General features: G+C 46.8%; 1 protein-coding gene across 8 annotated transcripts; it reads left to right on the top strand.

The window, feature by feature from the left end:
• The first annotated feature begins 1729 nt into the window (after nt 1-1729).
• CCDC51 (coiled-coil domain containing 51) lies at nt 1730-23394 on the top strand. Of its 8 annotated transcripts, none has more exons than XR_014788595.1 (5): nt 1730-1762; nt 3926-4276; nt 5533-5697; nt 19579-20596; nt 20752-21118. XR_014788595.1 is itself a non-coding variant. In XM_084840678.1 (4 exons), the coding sequence occupies exons 2-4, from the start codon at nt 3974-3976 to the stop codon at nt 20356-20358; spliced, it is 1248 nt and encodes a 415-aa protein (XP_084696804.1). In that variant the 5' UTR covers nt 1730-1915; nt 3926-3973; the 3' UTR covers nt 20359-23394. The 8 variants fall into 8 exon arrangements, 3 of the variants coding, with proteins under 3 accessions (XP_084696804.1, XP_084696802.1, XP_084696803.1); XR_014788593.1 differs by having other exon boundaries at nt 19579-20673; XR_014788596.1 differs by having other exon boundaries at nt 1730-1856.
• The last annotated feature ends 911 nt before the right edge of the window (nt 23395-24305 follow it).

Raw genomic sequence — 24305 nt, 5'->3', positions numbered from 1 at the left:
ACCGTCTCGGCTCGACATGGCGCCACCACGCTTTTCTCCCCACCCGTAGCTCGCTCTGGCACCAAAAGCCCCTGAACCCGGAGAGGAGAAGGAAAGCGGGGACACCACACCGGCCAGCCGGAGGTCGCCGGGAATAACTTCCGCCCGGATCTGAACCCCAGAGGAGGGAAGGTGACCATAGAGATAGGGAACAAAAGCTTTTGGAGCGACACACGACTGGAAAGCAGATTCTGAACCAGTGGTGTCGTGGAGCCGGGCAACACAGGGTCACAGTGCTGGGATGTGACTCTTTTTTAATTAGCGGGGGCTCTGGCGTCACCTCCACCCCACCCTCAGGCTTCCCTATTCCCTCTGAGTTTAGCTACAATCTTCCCAGTAGCTTGGGGTAAAAAGGATATTCCCAGCAACGACCTTTGAGTGCTCATTGGAAGGACAGATACTGAAGCTGAAGCTCAACTATTTTGGCCACCTAATGCGAAGAGAAAACTCCCTGGAAAAGACCCTGATGCTGGGAAGGAATGAAGGCAAAAGGAGAAGGGGACGGCAGAGGATGAGATGGCTGGATAGCATCACCGATGCAATGAATATGAACTTGAGCACGCTCCGGGAGAGAGCGCAGGACAGGAAGGCCTGGTGTGTTAAGGTCCATGGGGTCACGAAGAGTCGGACACGACTGAACAACAATGCGAAGAGAAAACTCCCTGGAAAAGACCCTGATGCTGGGAAAGACTGAAGGCAAAAGGAGAAGGGGACGGCAGAGGATGAGATGGCTAGATAGCATCACTGATGCAATGAATCCGAACTTGAGCACACTCCGGGAGAGAGCGCAGGACAGGAAGGCCTGGCGTGCTATGGTCCATGGGGTCATGAAGAGTCGGACACGACTGAACAACAACAACAAATCCCTGTTGCAGTGCAAGTTTTTTTGCGGTGGCTTGGTCGTGAAGGGCTAATGAAAACCCATTAGGTTTACAAAATATGCCCTATTTTGGTCCCAGACCATGGCCTGAAGGCGCATGAAGCGGCTACATTGCTGAAGCTAAGGAGGTTTGGATCTGGTCAGTGGTTGTGGGGGAGACCATCCGGGAACCACTTTTGAGTTCCACAATGGAAGAAAGGTCTGGATAGAAATGTAAATATAAAATAATTATCTACAAAAGACATACAATACAGATAAAGACAAAGACGGATCAACACAGTTGCCAGCAATTTTGCGCTATCCTTGAAGGTATGGCTATGGGTATGGACTGTTCACCATGAGCGCCTGCATTTGAGAATGTACCACTACGCCACTGGAGTGAAAGTAGTAGAGGGTTGTCGCTCTAGCCTAGGCCTTGGTATTTCCAATATATGGTTTGCGCTGGGAGTTAAAAGTGGAAAACGAGTTCAGTTTTAGAGAGGAAAGGCCCAATAAGAAATACCTCCAGCATTTCTCTATCTCTATGAGGATCGCACACCATCTAATTGAACGGGATTTCCACTCTAACTCCCGAGGGTTTTCACCACACAGCCCTCCCGGGCTAGCTAGAGCCTCTCCACTCTGCGCCCATAAACTGCTTTGGTGGGCAATGAGGACTTTCATTTTTCCCGACGTTCAGGCAATGTGTCACTCTATAGTGCTCCTATCTCTATGGACGCGGGTCACTCCCGTCTATACCGATTCCCACATTGCTTCCGCCCGGACTTCGCCACGCTTTCCGGCTCGAGTTTGCGACACGGGACTGAAACCGCACAGCCATGCAGTAGACTGGAGGAAGAGGAAGTGAGTGGAAGGGCGTCTGGCGGGCGGGGGCGCAGTTCGGGGCTGTTGCGATGCCGTGAAAGAGAGGCGGCGATGCATAAAGGAGGCATTGAGGGTAGGCGGGCAGCGGAGAAGGGGGCGAGGCGGGGCCGGGCAATGGATGCAGCAGAGCAGGTAACTGCTGGCAGGCAGCACTGATTCTTAATGGCAGCCGGAATGCACAGCTAAGAAGGGCGGAAAATGCTGTTCCCGTTCGCTGGCCGGCTGGAGACTTTTGGCTGACTAATGGATCCCAACAGAATGCCCCAAGCAGCCTTCCTTAGGCTGGTGTCCTCCGGATGTGTCGGACTACAAATCCCAGCATCCCCAGCCTACCTGGCTTGCAGTACAACACATCTGAGGGGCACTAGGCTGCGGGAGGCCACTTAATGCTTTGTATTGGCATCCATTAGTCAGCCGAAAGTCTCCAGGCTGCCACAACTAGGAACAGCATTTGCTGCCCTTCTTAATTGTGCCTTAAAGTTATAGATAATGATATATCTTTCAATTACAAACGCTCAGGGTGGCTTACAATAACATATCAAAAAGAAAAAAATTAAAACCAATATAATAAAACACAAACAACAGCAGCACCCCAAAATGAGTGAAATAAAAGTGTGAGCTATAAAACCAGTAGCAATTACACATCAAAGTTAATGTATGTTAAAGGCCATTTATTAAAAAAGAAAGAAAAATGTGGTTTTAATCCGGTGCTTGATTAATAATCCAAGTGGCTGTCAGGCGAGCAAGCAGTTTAGGAAGACTACTCCGGAACCAGGGCACTACAGCAGAAAAGATCCTATCCCCAGCTGGCACCTGCACTTTGAATGGTGCCTGGGGACAAACGGGAAAATCAGTGGCGCTGTTTCAAAACTGTTGAGATACATACCGATCAATCTATTCCGGTCAGTCATCTGGCTGCCGTAATTTGGACCAACTGAAGTTTTGCATAGTCTTCAGAGACTGGTCAGACTGTAGTCTAATCTGGATGTTACTAGAGCATGGTTGTCAGTTCCCACTCTATCTTGAAGTGAAGCCCGAGGGGGAGCATCAGCCACAGCTAATGAAAGGAACTTTGTGCCATAGATACCAGGGCAGGTGTGCCTGCATATATCAGTTGCTGGGGACCACAGGCAGGAGGGGCTATTGCACTGCTGTCCTGCTTGTGGGCTTCCCAATGGGGCACCTGATTGGCCACAGTGGGAATGCTGGAGTAGAGAGGCCTTTGGTCTGATCCAGCACTGCTCTTTTGATGTTCTCAGCAACATTCCCCAATTTATTCTACCCCCACCCCCAGTGTGTTGGACTGCAGCTATCATCCCCAGCCAGCATAGCCAGTGGACATGCTGGCTGTGATGGGAGTTGTAGTTCAACCCAGCCTATATAGTCTTTTGATCTGATCCAGGAGAATTCCTCTGATGTTCTTATCCAGAACAAGTTGAACGCCACATCCCTGGCTAGGGAGGTGTGGCTAGTTGCCAGCATAGTCTTACAGGGCAATCCTATACATGGCTACTCAGGGATAAGCCCCACTGAGTTCAACGAAACTCACTCCCAGTACATTACAAGTAAGTGTGTATGCAGCCTTAAGCTCCTCCAACAGCCTCTCCCTGAATGTTGTCTAGATTAGAGTATCAGCCATTGGGTCAGGGGTAGGCAGCCTTCAGGACACCCCTGCCACCACTGCACTGCTGAAATTGGTGGTGGTGGCAAACCCCTATGGAAGGATAAAGATACCTTTGAAAACAAGCTACATTTGCCCTTTTTTTAAATTTGTCGGCAAATCTCAATTTTTTTTGCTGCCACCTCATTCACCAACACAGCAGAAGTACAGTCATGGGGGAGGTCCAGGGGTGCCAAAAGTGGTCCCTGGACCCTTCGAAGTTGCCCACCCTTGGTTTAGTGATTGCTTGGGCAGTCGTACATTTTTGCAAAACGATTTTTGCTCTGGCACCTTCAGAGTGTGCTGACCATGTAATCTCTCTTCCCATTTGTTTGCCCTGGACCTGAGAATGACCACTGCTAGGTTATTTTGAATACTCACCGAAATATGCATCCTGCATTTAAAAGACCGTCTTTAAGAGGTTTGTTTGTGGCCTCTTAACATGCACTGAGATCTCTGTCTTTGCTTCTCTGCACTTGCAGGTATTTTTCACAATGGCTGGAGTCTACGTTTAGGGTCGATGAAGTGTCATGTGTTTTTCTTTGCTGTCCATGTGCCACAGTATGCAACATCACCATTGGTTAGCTCTGAGGAGTCACAAAATGCGCTCACGCATAGTGAGGATGTACTGTTCTCCAGCCTCCAAGAGGCCTGAAGCAACTACAGCAACAGACATGGCTACAAATGTTCTTTATCGCCTGCCTGAAGCTGGGAAGGTTTTGGGAAGAAACTCCCTTCAGAGAATCTCTGCAGCTGCCAGAAGCTGGTGGGACAAATATGAGGAATTTGTTGGACTCAGTGAAGTCCGAGAGGCCCAGGGAAACGTGACTGAGGTAAGGATGGTATAGTTGGCACATTTGGATAAAATGTATCTGAAGGACCGTCTTCTCCCATACGAGCCTGCCTGCTTATTAAGGTTGTCAACAAAGCTCTCTTGAATGTCCCAGAGACCCCCAAAATACATCTGGTTGGGACCAAGGAGAGAACCTTTTTAGTAACTGCTCACCCAGGCTTTGGAATTCCCTCCTGAGAGAATCCTGCCTCATAACTCTTTAACAGCTTTTTGCTGTGTTGTAAAGACCTTCCTTTTTTGTAGGAGTTTTGGTTGGGGCTCCCAGCCTTTTTGGGCTGGTGGGCACATTTGGAATTCTGAAAGAGTGTCATCGGTGCTCTTGCAATATGGCTGCCATAGGGGGGCTTGCCCATTCATAAAATGGCTGCCATGATGGGCATGGCTAATAGTTTCTCAGAAGCCAAGTTGGTGAAGCTAAAAGAAAAGCATTTTGCCCAAGAAGCTAAGTACAAGGCAGAGGTGGGGGCTGAGCTCCAAAACATAAAACCACTCTTTGGAACCCAAATAAAGATGGTGCTGGAGGGCAGCACTTCACTTTGGGGTTTTTTAATCATGAGAAATCAAATAAAAATCAGGAGGGGCAGGCAGCTGGCGTGTCGCCAAGAGTGTCTGTGGGCACCGCGTTGGGGAGCCCAGGATTAAGTGTTTTAATTAATTGATTGATTATATTTACATGCCGCCTTTTTCCTGCAAGGAACCCAAGGTGGCTTACATAATCTCTTCCTCTCCATTTTGTCCTCACAGCAGCCCTGTGAGGTAGGTTAGGTTGAGAGTCAGTGACTGGCCCAGTCACCCAGTGAGTTTCATGACCGAGTGGGGACTAGAAGCTAGGTCTCCTGAGTCCCAGTCCAACACTCGTACCACTACACCACCCTGGCTGTCTGCTAGTTCTGCTGGAAGCAGTTTTAATTGTTTCCTTGGGTACCTTTTGATTACTGTTTTAACTGCTGCCACTCTTAATTTTTGCAGGGGTGGTTTTAGTGGTATATTTTACTCTTATTTTAACTGGTTGTCATTCAAAGAAAAGATGGCAGGAAAGATGGGACAGATTTTTTTTAAATAAATATATTAAAACGTGCATTCTTTTATCTGTTAAGTTTTCTCTCTCTCTCTCCTTCCCACTCAGGCTCAAAGTGAGTTACAACTGCTGTTAGCACAGACTCTCCCACTTCAGTGGGATTATACTGTCAGACCTGTCAATGGTAAATTCTTCTTTTCCCACCCATCCTATTCCAGGCTGAAAAAAGATTTATGGTTGCTCGAGGGATCGTACGAGAAACTCGTGAAAACTGGGAGGCCCAGCAGTTGAAACTGAAGGAAATTCGGGACCGTTTGGACCGCGTTTCTCGTGATGACATTCAGTACCTGGAACTGGCGACGTTAGAGCACAAGTTACTGCAGGTAAGAGTAGCGCAGAACTCTAGAGTAGCATGAATCTGCTTTCCCTTTTGAATTGTATTCATTTTATATTGTTGGATAAACTTTTTATCCCACCTTTTGGAAATGCCTCAAAGCAGTTTTCGTTAACACGTAAAAACATTAATGGTGAATAAAACTGCAGATTAAAAGCCACAATAATTCTATTAATTACTGATGGACTTCTGTATTGTTATTAATGAGAATGCTGGGCCAAACCCTTCCATGATGGGGCTCCCCTTAAAAGAACTTAAAGCGTTTGGGTGGTCAGCAAATCACCAACAATACATTTATTTATTGCTTGCTTGCTTGCATTTATATCCCACTTTTTTTCCTCTTGCAAGGAACCCAAGGAGGCTTACATTATCCTCCTCCACTCCATTTTATCCTCACCACAACAACTCTGTGAGGTAGGTTGGGTTGAGAGTCTGTGACTGGCCCAAAGTCACCCAGTGAGCTTCCACGGCCAAGTGGGGACTAGAACCCGGTTCTCCCGGCTCCCAGTCCAACACTCTCACCACTACACCACACTACATTAAAAGTTTGTGTGCAGAAAACATGTTCTATTGAAAGGTTATTTTCTCCTGGTTCTAATAAAAGAATAATAAGACATGTTTAAAAACACATTCTAAGGATTGGGTTTGCGAAACTTATTCTGGTGGCGATATTTTATTTATTTATTTTCAATATTTATAGCTCACCTTTCAGTTGAACGACTCTCGAGGCAGCTCACAATATGCTGTAAATGTATAAAAAAAGCCAAAGCCCACTTGCACGGCTCATCAGCCCTCAGTTTTCTGGCTGATGCTTGGGGCCAAAACATGCTTCCTTTTTGTGATCCCAGGGCAACTAGCAGGTGGAGGTGAAATGTTTTTTTATCCCGAGCTCCCTGCAGTGGCAAGTGGAAGGGGCCAAGCTGGTCTTCCCCTTCCTGGGAGGCAGCGGATGTAACTTCCTCAACTGCCAAACCACCTGCGTGATCCACCAAGTATGCATGCCAAGTTTCAGGTGTCGAAGGTTCACGATCTTGGCACTGACAGATGGACACATGCATGCACCCTCTTATTATGGACGTGCATGGTGCTTGCTTTCCAAAGGAGAGGACAGATCCCTGCCCCACGGTACCATGCAAAGAAGGCAGCTGGCAGGTTGCAATGCCAACTAAAGATCACAGGCAGCTGTGTTGGTCCATTTGGAGAAATATCTCAAAGTCCCAGTGGGGTGCAGGCTGTGACTGGTAAAGGTTGGTGAATCCCTCCAGGCATCTAATTCAGAAACTGGACCAGGATATCGTAAGCGAGCAAACTACCAGGGGATTCTGGAACGCCTGAGCCACACAGGGTGGCTTGCTAGCAAGAGCAGAAATTGGGATATTGGGCTGAGAAACTGCAGTCCTGAAACCAGCTTTTCATTAAAAAAAAAAAGTTTCTAGTCTTTAAAGCTAAAGACAGAGGGTTGAAAGTGTGTGTGGGCTGTGCCTGGTGAGATCTCCAAAATCCAGTCAGCATGTGCTGTGAGTAGAGATGTCAAATGTCTGGAAATTTTGAAGCTGTGGAAAAAACTCTTTTCCCCTGTTTTCTCGGGGGGGAAACGGAAATTTTGGGAAAAGCAATACTTATTTTTAAAGCACTCTACAGATCTAAAGTCACTTTGTTGCTTTAGGACAGCCTTCCCCAACTGGATGCCCTCCAGATATTTTGGACTTCAGCTCTTATCAGCCTCAGGCTGATAACATTCAGGAATGCTGGCCACTGTAGTCCAAAACATGTGTGGGGCACCAGGTTGATGAAGGCTGCTTTAGGAACGTAAAGCAGCCTTTATGTTCCTAAAGTTATGTATGACATTGTTTGCTCATAAAATTATCACTATATTTTAAAACTTTAAAAAATGACTCAGTAAATTTGTAGTTATTGCCCGAGTAGGCTATACTTTTAAAATGTAATATGCCAAACAAGATTAATTTTATGAGCAAACCAAGTTATACATAACACATTTTAGGTTCCTAGTTTATGTCTGATCAGAGAGAACTTCAAGAAGTAGTCCCTGAAACATCTGAATCATCCTAGAAGCCAGAAGAAGCAGGAAGAAGTGGAGACAGAGGAAGACAAGACCAGAAACACAGGACTCTGTAGAACAAAACCAAACTGTCACGAATTTACATTTTCATTCATATTATGATATAGTGACTCTATTCACATGTTGGGAAACTGAGCATAACTTGGAGCATCCCAAAATGACTGTCAGTAAAAGATACGTTGGGTGAATAATTTTAATAAAAAATGGAAGAAATAACTGCTTAGAATCTTACAGAGAGGATTTAAAACATTTTCCCCCATGGCTTCATTATTTCCACACATTTTACATCTCTAGTTTTTCTATAAAAGTCTTATTACATAATTTTAGAAATCATTTGGGGGGGGAGTAAAGGCTTGGTAATGATATATAAACACCTTGTCTTAAATTCAGAAGGAAAATATTTCATAATCCAAAGCTGCTCAGTTTTTCCAATTTTTCGGAAAAAAAACAAAAATGGTCCTTGGAAAAGAATAGAAAAAACTGGTTTCTTTCCAAATTCCCCCCCCCCGCCCCAGTCTTCACATTTCTAGCTGTGAGTCCATTTTGCAGCAGTCAGACAGCAGAGCTGCAGTGCCCTGTGTAGCTTCTCGCCCCTCCTTGTGATTTTACAAATTATGCAGGTTTGCTTCATTTGCATGACTGATGCAGATCTTTTCTTCTTCGCTGTTCCCATGTGCTTGGAGCTGCCTTCCAGAACCCCTGTGCAGTGCAGTCTCCCTTGCTTCCTTTAAATCCCTCCTCAAAAATCCACCTTTCAGCACAACCACTTAGTCCTCTGCTGAAACAAGTATGTGCAACTGATCTAATGCAGATCTGTCCCTTAGTTACCCTGGCCTCCGTTTCCCTCCCCTGTGTCAACTTTTAGACTGCAAGCTACTTGAGGAAGGGACCTGTCCTCTTAAATACTTTGTAAAGCACCATGCACACTGATGGCGCATGGTGATGATCGGTAACATTGTGCAAAATGCTAGTGGGTTTTTTAAAACACAGAATATGTACAGCCTTAAGAAGATTTTAGCAGCCTTCTGCAACCTGGTGTCCTCCAGATGTTTTGGACTACCGCTCTCAGCATTCCTGACCATTAGCTGTACTGGCTGCGGCTGATAGCAGGGGCTGGGGCTCAGTGGCAGAGCACCTGCTTTGCATGCAGAAGGACCCGGATTCAATCCCTGGTATCTCCAGGTTGGGCTGGAAGTATTCCTGCTGGAAACCCTGGAGAGCTGCTGCCACTAGTCAATGTCGATGTTACTGGGCTAGATGGCTCCGTGGTCTGACTCAGTGTAAGGCAACTTCCTATGGAGTTGTAGTCCGAAACATCCAGAGGGCACCAGGTTGGGGAAGGCTGCTCTGGAGCACAATCTGTTTCCCGCTCAGAGATCCCAGCTAGCCTTGCCATGTTCACAATGATGATCACCTTAGTAGAGCTGTCAAGCACTCACCCTTGAAATTATGAGTGCAGTGAGCCCCTTACTGCTGCAAACCCAATTCTATATCTCTAATGCAAAGGTGCCTTTTAGGGAAAACACAGGATAATCTCAAACACACTAGAAAAAAAGAAGTGCGAGAGAGTGAAAAATAAGAAAAGCTAAGTTAACCCTAGGCAGGCTTTGGATTTTTGAAATTTAATGTAATTTTAAACTCTTAACATTACAGGAAAAATATTCTTTTCCAGACTTCTATAATCACAGTGAGAATTCCAATGGAACCTAAATGGATTTTATATATTTATCTTTAGAGTTTTGTAAATAAATCGAGTAATCCAAGGTGCCATAAACTCGTGTGTTTCTCTTTATTGTACCTCATCCATCTGACCTCTGCAAAGCCTTAATAGAGACATCAGCGCTGTCCATATCTGCTGGGTTTTTCTTATAATAAATAAGCAGTTAGAACAACATGTCTTCTATCTCAGACACTAAGGAATCTCTTTGAAATATAAAGCATATGGCATACTCATATTGAATGGAATAAAGATACAAAGTGTCCGGATGTTGAAAAAATATGTACTTTTATTCTGAGGAGTAGCCCAACTCCTCAGAATTAAACTACGCATTCTTTCAGCATCCTGAGACTTCATCAGTTTATTTCATTGGGCATTTTGGATGTTCTCCAGTTTTGTTTGATCCTATGCAAATATTTGCATAGGATCAAATAAATTAAATAAAAATATTTAATGCCATACTGACTTTGCATCTGAAGGTTCCACTTAGCCATCATGGACACTGATAACCACATCCTCCAGGTATTGATCTAATCCTCTTTTTAAAGCTAAGGCACTAGCTATTGCCACATCTTTCAGTAATGAATTCTGTAAGCTAATTATGCATTGTGTGAAGAATTACTCCCTTTTGACTTCCTTCATCCATTTATTTATTTGTTACATTTATATCCCGCCTTTTCCTCCAAACAACCCAAGATAGCAAAGATGATCTCCTCTCTATTATATACTTGCAACAATCCTGTGAGGCTGGTTAGGCTGAGAGTCAGTGACTGGCCCAGAGTCACCCACTGAGCTTCATGGCCAAGTGGGGACTTGAACCCGGGTCTCCCAGTCCAACATTCTAACCACTACAGCCACAGCGGCTCTCAGTCTACCACATTGTCCCTGTCAACTTGCTGGTTCATACTCTCAAAAGATCTTAAAAGCCTGCTGAGGCAGGACTCACCTTTGCAAAAGCCCTGCCATCTGCTTAACATGAGAAGAGCCATGACGAATCAGACCAAAAGGCCTATCTAGTCCACCAGCATCCTGTTTCCAATAGTTGCCCAAAGCTACTGAGAAGGTGGCTATAGGGATGTATGAGAATTTTGTTTCTGCTCACAAAATGTGCAGGCGTGCCCCATCCAAAGCTCCGAATGCAAGCATGAGCACGTGTCTGCTGAAAGTATTCGTAAATTGTTGAACGTGTGCTCACCTTCAACTTGTTCCCAATTCCCAGTTCGATTTGCACAAATTTCCTCTGTAGACTAAATCAGCCTTTAGTCTATGGAGGAAATTTACACAAATCTCCCATTTGATTGTTGCTCAATTTACATAAGTTTTCTGTTTGTGCAGAGCAAGCAGCGATTGCAAATAGGAATCAGGCATGAGACGAGCAGCAAGATGACAATCGGAGAATCCTAGGGATCTCGGACATCACTCATTCGCCCATCTCTAGACAGCCATAGCCCTCTCCCACGGTTGTTCCTTAACTGCCTCTCTGATCCTGCAAGCGGCATATAATTATTGTGACTAATAGCCATTGAAAGCTTCACCCTCCATGAATTTGTCTACCCCCCTTTTCAAGCCATAGAAGATGGGGGCCACCACCACATCTTGTGGTAGCAAATTCCGTAGTTTATAGTGAACAAGCACTGGGCAGAATCCAGTTCGACCCTACTGCTAGCGTAAATTATGTTGCACTAGCGGAAGCAACCTCAAGTGCAACGCCAATGGTGTGGGCTGACATGATGGGATTCCCCAGGGGGCGGGGGGAAATTCCCGGGGGAAAAACCCAGTTCTGGCATGAGTAGCTTTGTAACATCTTCCACAGTGAAGACCAATGCAAAGAATTCACTACATTTCTCTGCAATCTCCCTATCCTCCTTTACCAAATCCTTTGCCATCTAACCACTTCCCGTTGGAGGTTTCCTGCTTCTGATCTATTTAAAGAATGTGTTATTCTTTGTCTTCATATTTTAGCAATATGCTCCTCAAATTATCATCATGATGTTTATTATTTCTCTGTTTCCGATGCCTTCCCTTCTGCCAACTCACCGTTCCTCCAGAACAGAACTTTTCTGTTAGAAGAACATGTCAGTGGGCCTGACATTCCTTCTATTCCTAAAGTATGTTTGTTTTAGTTTTGTTGATGTGTGTGTGGGGGGGGGGGTGCAAAGAAGAGGCTTGAACAAAATCTTTTCATCCATTTATGCCCTACAGCACGGCCAAAGAATGCAGTACTGTTAACTTCTCTTTCTTCTTTTATGCACACATAATTCCAGGATGAGCTGCTCTTTACATTGTATTCGATGACTGGCCAGGACTTGCTGTACAGGTTGGGTTACATAACAGCTTTCACTATAAATACACACATGCCATAATAATGATCAAGAAATTTAACCTCTCCCGCTGAAAGAGCCTGAGCGGTGTGTGTCTGTCTCTCCTTTTCTCTCTGAAATAGTTTTCTTGCTTAGCCTAAGAACCGCCCTGCTGGAGCAGACCAAGGGCTCCATCGGGTCCAGCGTTCTGGTTTTCATACTGGCCAGCCAGATGCTTCTGGGGGAGCCCATAAGCAGGGCGTGTAGGCAGCCTTCGCCCACCCAGCAACCAGTATTCAGAGGTGTACTGCTTCTGAAGCTGGAGGTTCCATTTTTTCATCCTGGTCAAGAGCCACTACTCTACCTATCCCCCATCAGTCTGTCCAGTCCCTTCTTAGGCTGCAATCCTGAACACATTTACTAGAAGGGAGTAAGTGCCATTTGGACACTGTGGGGTTTGCATATAGAAAGAAACGTGCGATGCTGCTTTAGACCAAGTCAGACGACTGGTCTATTTAGCCCAGTTTTGTCTACACCAGGGGGGCAGAACGTCATGCACAGGGACCAAATCTGGCCCTCCCAGAGTCTCAGTCCAGCCCTGTAGTGTGTTTTCTGCATGGCCACAGTCCTTTCCCCTGGCTCCACCCACTTTCCCCCGACAACCAGTTGTTTGGTGGTGTCCCAGCTTTTGTGTAGTTTTTTCCCCATTCTGAAAGGTTGGACCACCTCTCTTAAAGCTTAGCTACTGGCAAGAAGAGCTTTCAGCTACAATATGCAGATGTTTTGGATCCTGCCCTTTTGCCTTTGGTCCCACCCACCGCCGGAATGTCGCCCCTCAGAACTTCTCTAAAATGGAATTCAGCCCTCAGGCTGAAAAAGGGTCAGCAACCCTGGTCTACACTGATTAGCAAAAGCTCTCCAGGGTTTCCAGCAGGGGTCTTTCCCAGCCCTCCCTGAATCCCTCCCTGGGAATTGAATCTGGGAACTTTTGCATGCATGGCATGTGAAACACCACTGAGCTGTGGCCCATCCATCCCTAATACACATGGGTTGGATTGTGGCATTAAAGCCATCTCGTTTAGTGGCCATCACCACCTATTGTGGCAGTGAATTATTTAATCCACCCACTAACTAATGTTCTCTGGGGGGATTGCAACCAGTTAAAAAACTAAAAGGCCATTTTAAAACACAGCTAAAATATAAAATACAATACAAATATTTAAAAGAATAAAATACAATATAATGCAAAGCAAGAAACAGGAGTCGATAAAACAGCCATAATACAACTAGATCTCTAAAATGCCTGGGAGAAAAGAAAGGTCTTTGGCGCCAAAAAGACAGCAACATAGGCGCCAGATGAACCTCTTCACGGAGTTTCTTCCATAAGTTTGGTGCCACCCCTGAGAAGGCCCTCTCTCTTGTAGCCACCTGCTTAGCTTCCTTTGGTGGGGGCACCCAGAGGAGGGTCCCTGAAGATGGTGGAAGGGTCTGAGGAGGTACATGTGGGAGGAGACATGCCTTTAGATTTCCTGAAGTGAATTTTGTATTTCGTGAAGAAGTGCTTCTGAGGTGTGAAAGGGATTTTTTTTCTCCTCCCCCCCCCCCCCCGAATAGCTTTGGTACTTGCTTTTGGCAGTGCTTGTCTTCTGCTAATTTAAGGGAAGAAAATCCTGTTGAATAAAATAGACTTCCTTCTGAGCGAACGTGCATAGGATTAAGCTACCCAGCTATATAACTGCGTAGTTCCGGTCTGCTTCCAAATGAATGTCCCTATTAACATCTTTGGGTACAAGCAGTGGAGGCTGGTGGCTCCAATGTCAGTGGGGCGGTGAATCCACTCTGGGTTTCAGTCAGAACTCTAAGGGAGCTATCCAAGGTGCTGAACCCTATCTCCAAAATGGGTTCAGCACTGTGGATAGTTCCTTTGGAGTTCTGACTGAAACCCGGAACGGACTCTATGGCCCACTGACATCGGAGCTACCAGCCTCCACTAGGTACAAAGAGTGGTGCGAGGCCACAGTCCTGGGCCCTGCAGCCCAGGTGCCTCTAAATGCCCACCCAGAGAGTGGCGACATCAGCCCCTGGGCCACCATGGGAATGCCAGGACCCATTAGGGCTGACGCTGATCACTAGAACATCCCCTTTCCTCATTGTTAAAAGCATTTTATTCTCAGGGGGCAGCTAACCAGGGCATGTGCATGGTTATAGATGCACCTGTTATTCTTTCTTACTTTAAAAATGTATTATCCTTTTCTACAACAAAATGATGCTTATTCACATGTTTGGGCATCAGGGCACTAGGAGCAAACACTATTTTATTCTTGTAGTCATGATGTTATGATTTAAGTGAGTTTAAAATGCGAAATGACACATTCTCAGAGTATTTTTTCTTTTTATCAGGGTTGGCAAATGGTGTGTCTTTTGTGGGGGGTGCTCTAACATGTCAGGGATGTAGAAGCTGTTGTAAATCATGGAGTGATGGGGCATATGTGTGGGGGAGGAGAATAAAGCACGCAACAGAAATTAAACCCTGGACTTAATTGTCATATGCCTCCAACTCTAAAGGAGGTGGGAGGCATGAGACAATTAAATCCAGGGTCTAAAATTACCTGGGTGCACCACTGGGGACCAGATCCACATGCTTGTCCTTGGGTTTGTTTCCCCCACAGTCTTCCCCAACAAATGTAGACGCAGCTGCTTGAAATGTGCTCCCGTGTTTAGCACCATGTGGCTTTGCTGCTGCTGCACCGCCAAACACCCTCATCGACCTCCCTACTGAACAGCATTTTACAGCGTGACCCCCTTATGCGAGCCCACGCACCACTAGTGCAGCCTTCCCCAACCTGGCACCCTTCAGAATGGGCTACAAGTCCCATCATCCTCAACCAGCATATTTGGTCAGGCTTTACTAGGCTATGGGCTTAATAAATAGTGGCCCCTCATTGGTGCAAGGGAAAACTACGGAGAAAGCTGCCAACAGGCAAGGATCCCTTGCACACCCAGGATTGCAGCCCGTGTTGCTTCTGCGCTGTTTGCACTCACAGCGAAGCCGTTCCATCTTTTCTTTGTTTCCCTCCTCGTGCACTTCACATTGCTGTGCTATACTCCCTGGGGAGAGAGTAGCCATGAGAAAAGAGGGAAGAGCCATGATCCTGGTAGCCCGGCTGACATTTCTCTCTTGGCAGGCGGATGGAGTTCCTCCCAGGCAGCACGGATGTGTTTGCACAGGCTTTCTGCATCTGTTCCAAATGGAATACCACCATTTCATAAAGCAGGAAGAGCTGCTTAGCGATAAGTGTGATTTGTGATGCCAAAAGCCAGTGCTGCCATCATGGGCTAAACCAGGGATGGGCAACAAAAAAACCTTTCAGCCACATGCACACACCCCCCACCAAAAGTGGGCAGCGTGGGAGCAAAGGAAAGGGACGGCTTCCCCTGCTTTCCAAGACAATGAGCTGTGGGTTGTTGCCAAAATTTGGTGGTGCGGCAGCAAAAAAACGGGCTGGTTTCACGTATTTAAAGAGAAAAATCGGCCCTTTTTTGCTGCTGCACCACTGAATTTTGATGGCAAATTCAGCGGCAGGGCAGGGATGCAGTCCCTAGTGGGTTCTGGAGGGGGTGGGGCAGCCACTTCCCAGCCTCCTGGGACATTGCCAAATGCTGGGCTAAGCACAGTATTGAAGAACCAATCTTACATACTGAAATGCTTTGGCAGCCCCTGGCTAGGCTGCCCCAAGCTGGCACCCTCCAGATGTTTTGGACTACAACTCCCATCAGCCCCAGCTAGCATGGCCAATTGTGTGTGTGTTGATGGGAGTTGTAGTCCAGAACATCTGGGGGCTGCCATGTTGGGGAAGGCTGGCCTTGGACAGGCATTGACTTTCGCAGTTTGGACAGACTCCTGCCCTGGGTTTATGGCTCCTTTGGACTTGATCACCGGAGATGTTCTATGTCTGGACAGGAGATGCTTATCAGCCAGAACATCCCCAAGATGCTTCAGCTCCCCCGGCATTGTTACATTTATTAGACACTTTCCTCAGAAAATGACTCAAGGCGTCTTACAGCAGGGATGAAAGTATACCCCTCCTCCAGTTAAGACAATTTAAAAAAGCTAAGAACCATCAATGAAATACCAATCACGGCAGAAGAAGAAACAGAGTGGAAAGAAGAACTGGAGTGCAGGAGACCAGGATAGAAAAGATAAGCAGAGGCCCACTTCTTGTCAGGACTTTCAAAGCTGGATCTTTTCTAGGCCTATGCTGCAGGAGCCTGCATATGCTCCAGCCCCTCTAGGATATGTTTCAAGGACCGAGATTCGACAGCCAGCTTGATTATATGGGTTAGAGAACAGCCCCTCCCCTGCCTCAGGCTAGAGGGCAGCAAGCTTCAGAAGAAGATCGGTGCTGGAAGACCTTGGTTCTCCTCTGACTCTTGATGTTGAATGGGTTTAAGCAAGCCTCACCTTGGAACTGCTGCTTTGTTACGTATGGAAATGCTGTGATGCCCCATGAAGGCCTCTTCCAAAACTCCATGCTGCAAATGAAAACTTGGTGGTGAGTCAGTCAAACGCTGCAAATGGTCAACTCTCTGCAAAGCTCTCTTCAGAGCATGGACACCCAGTGCTTACGAGCCCCTGTACAGAGAAGCTTAACATGTACATTTTAAGGCGGGGATTTGCAGGCTTTTAAGTTGGAAAGGAAATGAGATCTCATACTGTTTCTCAGGAATGAGTGAGCCAGAGGTCTTTGCAAAAAAGCCTATCGGAAGACAGACTTAGTTGGTGTACATTTTCACATAGCTGTGTCCATTTTGCTGCAGAGCAGTCTCTGAAGGAAAAGAAATCTGTAGCCAAGAACAGCCATGCCTGGATCAGACCAAGGTCCATCTAGTCCAACATTGTCAGAAATACATCTAGGCATCCTGTCAAAAGAAGGTGGCAGTCATGAGCAATAATTACTTAGGAAATTCCATTGGACTCTGTGAAACTTACTCTTGAGCAAACACGTTTAGGAGCAGGCTGTAAGTGCTTCTCCCTATTAGCAGGATGTCCAAGCCCTGATAGAACTATGTGGATTTGGCAGTAGACCAAGCGCATGGGTGGGTGAGTGTAATAGGGGTGATCCATCCTTTTGGCTCTACCAGTTCTTTCTTTCTTTAGCCAGTAGAGTGGTAATTCTTAACTATGATAGTAGTGATGGTGAGAATATTTCCAGGTACTTAATATGATACATGGACACCTACATAGTTACATGGATGAACATGAAATTGTGAGAATGCTTCCGTCCCCGAAAAAAGTGTCGCAAGAGAGGGAAGAGAACCTCCTTTTAACCATGTTTTAACTAAAGCCACTGCAGCAGCTCTTAACTCAGTGCAGACTCATTTACCTTCTCTTAGAGAACATGCTCTGCCAGTGTGAGCTGAGTGATCCTAAGCTGTGTTAATGCTTGTGCAAACAGGAGGCAGGGATTGGGGAGAAGAGGCAGAGTACAAGTGGTATCTCTTTTCTTCCCATACCCTGGGATGACCAAGATTTCATATTCCCCAAGACCCCAGCCTTGGGGAATAGATCTTATTAGCTTGGTTGCATTAGGTAAAGATCTTATTAGCTTGGTTGTGGCCAGGCTGAAAACAGTAAGCCAGCTGGCTCCCGTGGCTACGCATGCCGTCAGCCCCCTGTAGCTATGGGTCAGTGTTTCTAAGATGGAGCTGGGCATGAGCTTTCCAGGCAGGTTTCCCACAGCAGTTGCTCTAGATTGGCGCCTCTTTCTGTCCACAAAGCCTGGTGAGCTTGGAACCTGGGGTGGATAGCGATAGCTGTCAACTTGGACAGCTTTGAAAGGGGATGAGACAAATTCACAGAGGATACGGCTATCAGTGGCTACCGGTCTGTCTGGCAACGTATTACCTCCACTATCAAAAGCAATCATGTTGCTGGGGAACGTAAGTGTGTGGGGGGTGCTGTTACTCTCATGTCCTGCTTGTGGGTTGCCATGGGCGTCTGGATGGCCATTGTGGGAACAGAATGCTGCGCAACAAAGGCCTTTGGCCTGGCCCAGCACAGCTCTCCTTTTGTTTTTATGGGCAGGAACATTTTGCTACCCAGAACAAAAGAGCATAAGGAGCTGTCTTATACTCAGTCAGACCACTGATGCGTCTAGCCTAGTTTATCCAGCAGGGCTGGACCAAGACATTTTGCAGCCTGAGGCAAAGGACAAGAGGGCACCCTTCACGTGTACAGAAGCCAACAGGAATCACAGTGAACTCTTCCTTCAGCACAGGCTGTGGGACAGTATCCTCCACCACACCTGAGGGCAACAGGCTAATTAGGGGATGCCGGACAGGCCATGTTGCACACACGGTTCTGCCTTCCAAGAGAAGGGGGTGTCCAGGGGGTTCAGGAGGAGCAGATGAGGCTCAGCTGCCACAGCTCCCCAGGATCTGCTGCCCGAGGCAGTTGCCTCACTCAGCCTCTTAGTAGACCTGGTCCCGTTACGCTCACTGGCAGCATTTTTCCAACGGGGCAGGCCGAGGCAGTTTTGCCCCAAAGTCCTTGGAAATGGGATTGCTGGGAAATGCTTCTGGTAGTGGCTGCATGCTTCCTAGACTTGTCTCTTGAAGAAGGGCATGCATCCCACCCAAATCAGGCCAGCTTTGTGTGTTGGACCTTCCCAGCAAGAGTTCCTGTGTCTTGTTCCTATTTGTTCATTTAATCATTCACTGAATTTATGTCCTGTGCTATTTCAATGCCTTGTGGCAATTTTTTTTCAGTGACCCATGCCATAAGCAGTATTAATTGTTGTGAACCGCCCAGAGAGCTTCGGCTATTGGGCAGTATAGAAATGAAATGAAATGAAATGAAATGAAATGAAATGAAATGAAATGAATAAATAAATAAATAAATAAATAAATAAATAAAATGGTCAGATAGCCCTTGGCCTGTCTATTTTTTTCTCCTTCCACCAAGTCTTTGAAATTCAGCAGGTGTGTGTTTGTTCATGTCGCATGCCCAGCAGAATTGGCATAGGCTAGCATCATGCATCCATACCTGAATGTACTGAGGCCAGTATCCCATGCTGACGACCTCAGCAGCAGATCTTTGGCCACATCAGCTACGCTTGCCAGCTGACCAGGAAATACACAATAGAAACAGTGGGCCTGTCCTGTGCCTTTAACAGCAACCTGAGCTGTAGAAATTGACAGGCGAAGCATTTCATGGCATGAAGATAAGTGTTTTTATCTACTAATGTCTGCACATCAAAATGTTGTTAAAGGCACAAGAGCAGGGGAATGGTAAAAAGTTTGCAATCTTAATATCATTTTGTCCTGGTAATCATCCTGCCCCCTGCACAGCAAAGGGAGAGAAGCAGGGCTGTCCCATCTCCTCTGCAGAGAGACCAGCTGCTTTGATTCTCCCAAGCTGTCACCTAGCTAGCATCCATTCCATCAGGCTACCTGAACTGTTTCCATTCCAGCCATGATAAGAAATGTAACTTGAAGAACTGGCACCTGAGGTTCTGTGTTTCCTCCTTTTCCCTCCCCAGCCCTTTTTTCCTTGTGTGTCATGTTTTTTAGATTGTAAGCCTGAAGGACTGTCTTTCTACTAATTTTTGGAGAGCCTTTTTGGCTGAAGAGCAGGATAAAAATGCTATTGTTGTTGTTGTTGTTATTATTATTATTAATATAGATTATGTTGATGAGTATATGAAACATCCAAGTTTCTTCTAGTTTTTAACATGCTGTTCTTTTAAACAAGTCCTCTTGGCTTTCTTGCAGGAAGAGAAGAGGTACCGAACCACCTATCTAACTGCTGAGGAATCTGAGCGGGAAACATTCTCTCTCTTCTCAGCTGCTGTGAGGGAAAGCCATGAAAAAGAGCGAACAAGAGCTGAGAAAACAAAGAACTGGTCCATTATTGGCTCAATATTGGGGGCCATTATTGGAGTCCTGGGTTCCACGTATGTCAACCGTGTTAGGTTGCAGGAGTTAAAAGCCTTGGTTTTTGAAGCGCAAAAGGGACCAATAAGCCTTCAGGAAGCCATCAGAGAACAGGCTTCCACCTATAACTCCCAGCAGAGGGAACTAAGTGACCTCATTGCCAACCTGAGGAACATCCTACAAGTTGTGACTGTGACATCACAGGAAGTGGAGGGGGCTTCCTCGGCCAAAGGCAACACGAGCGCATCACTAAAAATAGACCCTCTCTTAGTTTCCGTTAAGGAGCAGCTGAGCTACTCTAAACAAATAAGCTCATTCCTTGGAAGCTTGCAACAGCAGCTTAGCAACCTGGAAAAAGGTTTAGGGCAAATGGCCACTGAGGTCCAGAGTGTAAAGAGTGCACCTCATCCCACACCCAGAGGGAAACTATTACTGAGCTCTCCAACAGAGGGAAACAGCCAGGCCTTTGAGACAAAGGATGCAGTCCTAGAATTGTGCAACACAGAAAGGCGACTGGAAGCACAAATGAAGAGGAACTCAGTCTACAGCACTGCCTTCACATGTACTGTGTTTGCGATCACGCTTCCCATGCTGTATGTGCTGCTCAAGGGGAATTAGCCTACCGCTCAGCAGAAAATAATTTCCTAGAGTAATAAAATGACATTCCTTGCACATTGATGACTCCTTCTCAGATGACTTTTCAAAGGCAGTTTTGTGAAATCACATCAGTGGCTGGAGGTGCATGCAAATGTACTGCAGGAAAAATACAGTCTACATGCCCTTTGTGTATTCAGTCCAGAGCTGCCTGTACAATTTGACCCTGCATGGGTTCCTTTTTTTTACACTGCTGGAGCTCGTTGCCTTGGAACCTGATGGATCTGCTTCACATCCTCCAGCTCGATTGTAATGGGAGAAGCAGTTCTAGGAGCTACTGTAGCCACCCCCAAACTGGTGCCCTCCAGATGTGTTGGGCTTCATCTCTCAGTATTCCCCAGTCCAACACATCTGGAGGGTGCCAGTTTGGGAGAGGCTGAGCTACTGATAGTAAAATCTTAAGTCCTCTTCAGGTATTTTGTTCCTGAATATCAGCATTATTGCTTGTGTGGAGAGTCACCACAGATAGAGGAGGCTCTCCTGTTCAGGCAGCCTCCCCCCCCCCTGCCCAAGTAAAAAGTGACAGATGTGACAAAGGAGAAGGGTGGGGCTAAAACACTCCCTCATCATGTGTTTGCCTGAACACCTGAATAGGGCTTTACTTTATGTACTTTTGAAGAACAAATTAAGAGTTCAGTTATTTCAGCGAGTTAGAAGGCACTATCTCACAGTACCTATGAAATTGTAATGTGGGTACTTGTGAAAATTAAATGTACCAGCTATTAACTTGGGGTTTTGGTGTGTGTTTGTGAGTGAGTGCGTGAGTCAGTCAGACAGACAGACACAGACAGACAGACACTCTTTTTAAGATCTTCTCTGAGGCATCCTCCTTTAGCATCAGAGACACACAACCGCTCCTTGCACTTCACACAGCTCTTGGCTGCGTCATAAAGAAGCATTTGAAGAGTCATGCTTTGGCATTAAGTCACCTAGGAAATCTTTTCAAAGGGTGTTTATAGGGCCACTCACACTAGCCCTGCTCCTGCGCCAGGCCCTATTGTAGGGCTAGGCAACTTGCAGCTTAATCCAGCCCACAGGGGCTTCCCAGCTGCTGTCACACTCACCCTAAATCCCAAGGACTCCCTTTGGGGAGCCCAGCCATTTTCTCCCACATGAGCTAAGGGCTGTTTAACCCTGTCTCCCCAGCGCAGCCAGCAGTAAAGGTGTTGGCTTCCCCTTATAGCTTCTCCTGTGCCTTGCGTTGCACACAGGAAATGGGTGTGAGTAGTTGAGCTGCACAAGGGGGAGATAGGGTTAAGAAGCAGTCTGTAGTCTGCTAACTTTCCATATTTTCTTGCCATTTGTTCCTCACATATTCCATCCTTCTCCCAGTGCAGTCCTTGATCTCAACAGCTTCCACTATGTGGCTCTGTCATTTTATATGCATGAACAGAGTGGTGTACCAGATCGGTTTATCTCCCTCCACACACACACTTTCTGCCCCTCACAACAACCCTGTAAGTTAGACAAAAAGCCAAGGTAGCTGTATTGGCCGTAAGAAAAATGCAAAATCCATATTGGTGTAACACCTTATTGTACTACCTTCCTTAGCCCAACCCCGAGGTCACAAAAAGCTTTGTCATTGTTGTGACCTGAAAACTAGCATAAGCTGAGGCAGAGTGACTGGCTCAAGATCACCCATTCAGCTTCATGGCCCAAGAAGGGTAATTCAGTCACAAGTTTCACCAGTCCAAGTCCAATACTTGGAATACTTGGTAGATGATATGAGGAGGGCTCTGGATAGGGGTGAATGCTCCTTCCTTGTTCTCCTCGACCTCTCAGCAGCTTTCGATACCGTTGACCATGGTATCCTCCTGGACCGCCTGGAGGGGTTGGGCATTGGGGACACTGTATTGCGGTGGTTCCGGTCCTTCCTCTCCGGCAGGTACCAGAGGGTAGCACTGGGAGAGGAGGTTTTGGACCCGTGGCCACTTGTGGGGTGCCACAGGGTTCCATCCTCTCCCCGATGCTATTTAACATCTATGTGAAGCCGCTGGGGGCTATCATCAGGAGGTTTGGGGTGCAGTGTCATCAATATGCGGATGACACGCTGCTCTACCTCTCGTTTAAATCTTCACCAAGGTTGGCCGTAGAATCCCTGTCCAAATGTCTGGAGACGGTGAGTGGCTGGATGGGGAGGAATAGGCTGAAGCTGAACCCTGACAAGACCGAGGTACTTTTGGTGGGAGACAAGAGGAGGCTGGGGGATGTTGACCTGGTGTTGAATGGGGTACGGCTACCCTTGAAAGACCAGGTCTGCAGCCTGGGGGTCATTTTGGACTCCCGGCTGTCCATGGAGGCTCAGGTGTCAGCTGTGAGCCGGGCTGCGCTGTATCAACTCCATCTGATACGGCGGCTGCGCCCCTTCCTTCCCGACCATCTGCTCCCATCGGTAGTACATGCCCTGGTCTCCTCTCGTTTAGACTACTGTAATGCGCTCTACGTGGGGTTACCCTTGAAGACGGTTCGGAAACTGCAGCTGGTACAGAATGCGGCGGCTCGCCTGAGTAAAGGCAGCCGCCGGCGAGATCACATCACTCCAGTGCTGAAGGAGTTGCACTGGTTACCAGTTGTTTTCTGGGCCAAATTCAAGGTGTTGGTTTTGACCTTTAAAACCCTACATGGTTCCGGCCCAGCCTATCTTAAGGAGCGCCTCCAGCAGCACCAGGCAGGCCGCTTAACAAGATCAGCCTCGGATGGCCTTCTCTCTGTCCCATCAGCCAGGACAGCTAGACTGGTGGGGACGAGGGAGAGGGCCTTTTCTGTGGTGGCCCCCGCTCTGTGGAACTCCCTCCCTAGGGAACTCCGTCACGCCCCCTCTTTAATGAGCTTCCATCATGCATTAAAAACGTGGCTGTTCAGGCAGGCATTTGGGGTGGGTTAGGGTATTTTAGAAAATGTTTTTATTGTAGAATTTTATTGTTTTAAACTGTTTTTATTGTATGTTGTACATCGCCCAGAGTGGCTGGGTGACCAGCCAGATGGGTGATTAATAAATTTAATAAAAAATAAATAAAATACGACAATGGAACCAATTACCTAGGGAGGTGGTGGGCTCTCCCACACTGGAGGCATTCAAGACGAGGCTGGACAGCCATCTGTCGGGGATGCTCTGACTTGGATTCCTGCATTGAGCAGGAGGTTGGACTCGATGGCCTTGTAGGCCCCTTCCAACCCTACTATTCTGTGATTCTACTCTAACCACTACGCGACTTGTCCTCGCATGTCTTATCTTGCACAATAACTGGAAGAAATGAGGAAACGTGCAAGGCACTGAAACTCTGTCCTCAATTATTGCAAATCTTACTTAGGCACCCCTGCTTAAATGTGTTGTCTCCTCAGCCAGAAAGGCTAGAAACATGTTCTTTGCCTAAAAAAAAAAAGTGGGGAGAGCTGAGATTGTCAGTCAGCTGGATTCCGCACCCTATCCCACATTCTTACTTGTACTGTGCCATCAGTGTGCATGGGTCTATACAGAGTATAGGTCCCTGCCCTGAAGTGTTTACAGAAGGGGTGGACAATTTGTGGCCCTCCAGATGCTTTAGCTTACAACTTGGTCACCATTGGCTTCAACCTGCAGTCCCTCCATGTTCTACTCTCATTTGGATGCAGTTCTTAGGCCTCCAACAGAAACAGAGGGGTGTGTGTGTGTGTGTGTTGTGATGTTTAGTCTCTTCCTCTGTACTCTGGATGTTCCTGTGGCTTCTGGAGGACCAGTGGAGACTGCACAGTTATACCCAGCCGCTCTAGAGCCTAGCTATTTTCAAAGTTACTGTACATAGGACAGGGTTTGGCAAGCTGGTGCCCTTCAGATGTTTTGGACTACAATTCCAATAAACCCCAGGAAGTATGGCTGATGATCAGGAATTATGGGAGTTGTAGTCTAACACATCTGGAGGGCATCAGTTGGG

Source organism: Heloderma suspectum, chromosome 2, assembly GCF_057233095.1.
Source record: "Heloderma suspectum isolate Gila_16-S chromosome 2, 16-S_ref, whole genome shotgun sequence".
Lineage (NCBI taxonomy): Eukaryota > Metazoa > Chordata > Lepidosauria > Squamata > Helodermatidae > Heloderma > Heloderma suspectum.
The sequence above is the reverse complement of the archived record's forward strand: the minus strand, read 5'-3'. Positions and strand labels throughout refer to the sequence as shown.